The sequence below is a fragment of the Monopterus albus genome, unplaced genomic scaffold (genome assembly GCF_001952655.1).
Source record: "Monopterus albus unplaced genomic scaffold, M_albus_1.0 scaffold18.1, whole genome shotgun sequence".
NCBI classification, from domain to species: domain Eukaryota; kingdom Metazoa; phylum Chordata; class Actinopteri; order Synbranchiformes; family Synbranchidae; genus Monopterus; species Monopterus albus.
The window spans coordinates 3,315,525-3,319,144 of NW_018127898.1; the positions used below are offsets into that span (position 1 = coordinate 3,315,525).

At 43.1% G+C, this 3,620-nt stretch overlaps 1 protein-coding gene across 6 annotated transcripts in view; it reads left to right on the forward strand.

Annotated features, from left to right (window-relative positions):
* dlgap4b (discs, large (Drosophila) homolog-associated protein 4b) overlaps window positions 1-2,647 on the forward strand; it is a 115,018-nt gene extending 112,371 nt beyond the window's left edge. For 4 of the 6 annotated variants that reach the window (XM_020592731.1, XM_020592730.1, XM_020592733.1 and 1 more), the window contains 2 exons: window positions 1,218-1,388; window positions 2,229-2,647. In XM_020592731.1, the coding sequence (XP_020448387.1) occupies window positions 1,218-1,388; window positions 2,229-2,471 (414 nt within the window). In that variant the 3' untranslated portion in view covers window positions 2,472-2,647. Of the gene's footprint in view, window positions 1-1,217; window positions 1,426-1,626; window positions 1,669-2,228 lie in introns of all 6 variants that reach the window. The other 2 variants (XM_020592735.1, XM_020592734.1) reach the window with 2 other exon arrangements.
* The last annotated feature ends 973 nt before the right edge of the window (window positions 2,648-3,620 follow it).

Consider the following 3,620-nt stretch of genomic DNA (forward strand, 5'->3'; position numbering starts at 1 on the left):
AGGACCCGCTGGAGTGTCTATGTCTCTCAGCTGGCCTGGGAACGCCTTGGCATTCCCCCGGAGGAGCTGGAGGAAGTGTTTGGAGAAAGGGAAGTCTGGGCATCTTTGCTTAGACTGCTGCCCCCGCGACCCAGTCCCGGATAAGCGGAGGAAAATGAATGGATGGAAAAGGAAATGATGTCATACATTTTTTGCACTATTTTAATTTTTTTTAGCTTTCCTGCTACTTGGTGTTAGTTATCCTCCCACAGCCTAGCTAGTGATTAAGATGGTAGTATGAGGAAAGTTGTTTGACCCAGTAATGGCCTGATCATTTTGGTCTCTAGCAGTTGAAAAACTGTGAAGGCTAAAAGTTAGTGTAGATTTGTATACATTTACAGATATTGCACAAAAGTTTATCTGAGATCATCTACAGTTAATTTCAATATGTAATACAATAGACCATAGTAACTGAAATGCTGTTAAAACAAGTTAGACTATTTGCTGCCTGTATTCAAAAACTCACTTTAAGAGCTACATCTTGATCATCTTCTGATATAAACATCTTCACATTAATGTGCTCCAGTGTGTGCTTTGATAAGGATAGTATGAATAAAGGAAATGAAAGGGCATCAGACAGCTCCTTTTTTTTGCACAACAGGCAGCGGAGACGGGGTTTGTTCATGAAGACCTGCCAGCGAGCGGCTTAGCTTCACAGAGCAAGTTGTGCTCTTTTTGTTAACACAGCAAGAGCCACGTTCCACTGGCTCAGTATACTGGCTTCTTCAGCTACAGTGGTTATGTTATTGAAAAGAATAAATCCCTGATGTGAGCTTTATTTTGGTCAGAGGTTCAGCTTGACAAACGATTTGCTGCAGCATGGCGCCCTCTAGTGCTGCATATGAAAAGAGCAGCAGGATGATGAGTGCTGTATGTAATAGTACAGTACAGTGTGGTGACACGGGTGTTGCATACTTACACAGTAAATACATAGTAACTGTAAATATTCTGCTCTCCATGCAGGTGGTCTGCTTAGTCTTTCTTCTTTAATTGTCACACTTAAAGAAAAAAAAGTTCTGGGAGCAAGATGCACAACAATGACATTTTGGTGGTTATGTTTTCATAACAGATCGTGCTGATGTACAAAGAGGTGAAAAAAAGTGAAACAAACATTCTTCGTGTCCTCACTTCAATCACGATTCCTTTATTTTCTCCCCCTTCTTTGTCCTTTTGGTCAGAATGTGAATGCCAATCCACGACCCACACCCCAGGACCTGGCTGGCTTCTGGGACCTGCTGCAGCTGTCTATCGAGGACATCAGTCTCAAGTTTGATGAGCTCTACCATCTCAAGTCCAATGACTGGCAGCTTGTGCTGTCTGCGGCTGTCCAGTCGCCCCCTGAGCGGAAGGTACTTCCCACCCCTGCTGCCCAGTGCCCTGGCTGGGGTAGGAAAGCCGCCGAAACCGGCCTCCCTCCTCCCCCCACTCCCCCCCCCCCCCACAGCCCCAGCCCTGTGTGGGATGGACTCTAAACAGGGCCTCCCTGTTTAATACTGAGGGGCCACAGAGATCCCTTTAGGCATGCATGGAAAAATTCATCTCAATCGGGGTGGTTGTTGTTAATGTTTTGTTTTTTTTTTCTTTTAGGTGTAAAGCCCTGATTTGAGCATGCATGTGTCACCTTCTGATGTGCGTGTTGCATGGCTAAGATGCATTCTTGCTTTTGCTCCTGCTGTTAAAATGCTGTGTGTGTCTTTGAATTTTGCTGTTTTGTGTGCGTGTGTGTGCGTGTGTGTGTGTGTGTCTTTATAGATCTTTCAGTGTTGTGGCTGAAGTGCTCTTGCTTTATGTTGCTTTGCAGTTCTAACACATGAACTGTCTTGATGTCTTATTGTGCTTTGTGTATCCACTGTGCCCATCATTTCATGTTACTATTTCATGTCTTGTGAAATTTGTTGTTCAAGTGACTGTTTTTCTCAATGTTAGCTTTTTTTCTACCAGTTGACTATACTGTCACTGTTTTTACGTTTATCACCTTTTACAAAGGTTTTAACAAAAACAGTCAGCTTTGGATCGATGTCTTTGTCAAAGTCCTGTCTTCCAAACCTACCTGAACAAATAGAACCTGTTGACAGGTTCCTTATTACCTTCTCTCACTGCCTTTATCTCTTTTCTCCTTTCTCCTCCCTTTATACTTTGCCTTCTCCCTCTGTTGTCTTCTGTCATGTTTCATTACTCCAACACCACAGAACAAGGAAAAGGTGACCCCTCCAGCATCAAAGAAGCCCGGTAAAGGACGACCGTCACTGGGCCGAGAGAAGAGTGCCGACTCTTCGTCCACCTCTTCTACGGCCTCGGCAGAGAAGCAGAGACAGGAGGCTCGCAAGCGCTTCCTGGCTGCTAGGAAGACTGCCTCGTTTCGCCAGAACTCTGCTACAGAGAGCGCCGACAGCATCGAAATCTATGTCCCCGAGGCCCAGACTCGCCTTTGAGAGAGATCCAACCCTACATCCTAAGGACATAAGTGTCACTGAAAATGCAGAGGAAAACTTTTGCAATGCAAATGAGAGACTCTGTGTTAAGCGGGACGGAGGTGGGGAAAGGAGAGATCAGATTCCTAGAGATGGGGGTGGGGAGGTGATTTGGGCATTGTTTCTTTTCTTTTTTCTTTTTTGACAAACTCCTAGTTATAGGCTGGTCCTGGTGGTGTCAAACACTCATTCAACAACACAGAAAATTGAGTTTTTGTGGACGTGACTGAACAGGAAGCAGGATGCTCCTCATCTGAGGCTGCTACTGAAAACCTCAGCTGGTGAACTTTGTCGTTCTTGTCACTACTCTTGATACCTTAAAATTGTTAATGAAGGAAATGTTATTATGATGCTTATGTCAAGAGAATCTATATGAAGACTGTTTTAAACGTTCCTCTATAAGATCTATTATGTGGGCAGAAGACGAGCATTAACACTCGTCTGTCTCCCATCGCCCTTCTCTCCTCCCAGATAGTTGGCCATCTTGTAGCTTTGCACAGCACCATGATGTGGCCATCACACACACACAGTGCACACTACGTACACTGCACTTACACACTACAAACTCACACCCATATATGTCTTCCTTGTATTTATTTGTTTATTTTATTCATCCTGTGTTTTGTATAAAAGTCCATGTAGATCAGGTTCCTCAGAATTTTATATGATGAAATTGATCATGGTTGAGGAATATTTATATAGTTCCTAGCAAGAGTGTGTGTGTCCTTCACAATGTTTTTGTGTCTATGATTTTAAACACTGGTGAGAAGTTTAGCTTCTTTATGGTTTTGAATGAAAGCACATCACAGTATTAATGACTGAGCACAAGGATCTCTAATTCCAGTCAAAATTCTGGTGGCTACAAAATTACAGAATATTTTCTTGGTAGGGAAAACCCCTCCAGTTCACTTTGTTTCTAGTGTGTCTGTTTGTTCTCCATTAATTTTGGTTTTAATGTTTGTGCTGGAGCTGCATTTATGGGAAAACTTCAGTCTGTTCAATGCTTCTTTAAGTGCTTTTATTAACCTCACTTATCACTTGACTTGTACAGCTCAGTTGAATCGAGGGCTTTTATTGAAGTAATGTGGCAGGTTGAGTACACAGAAAAAT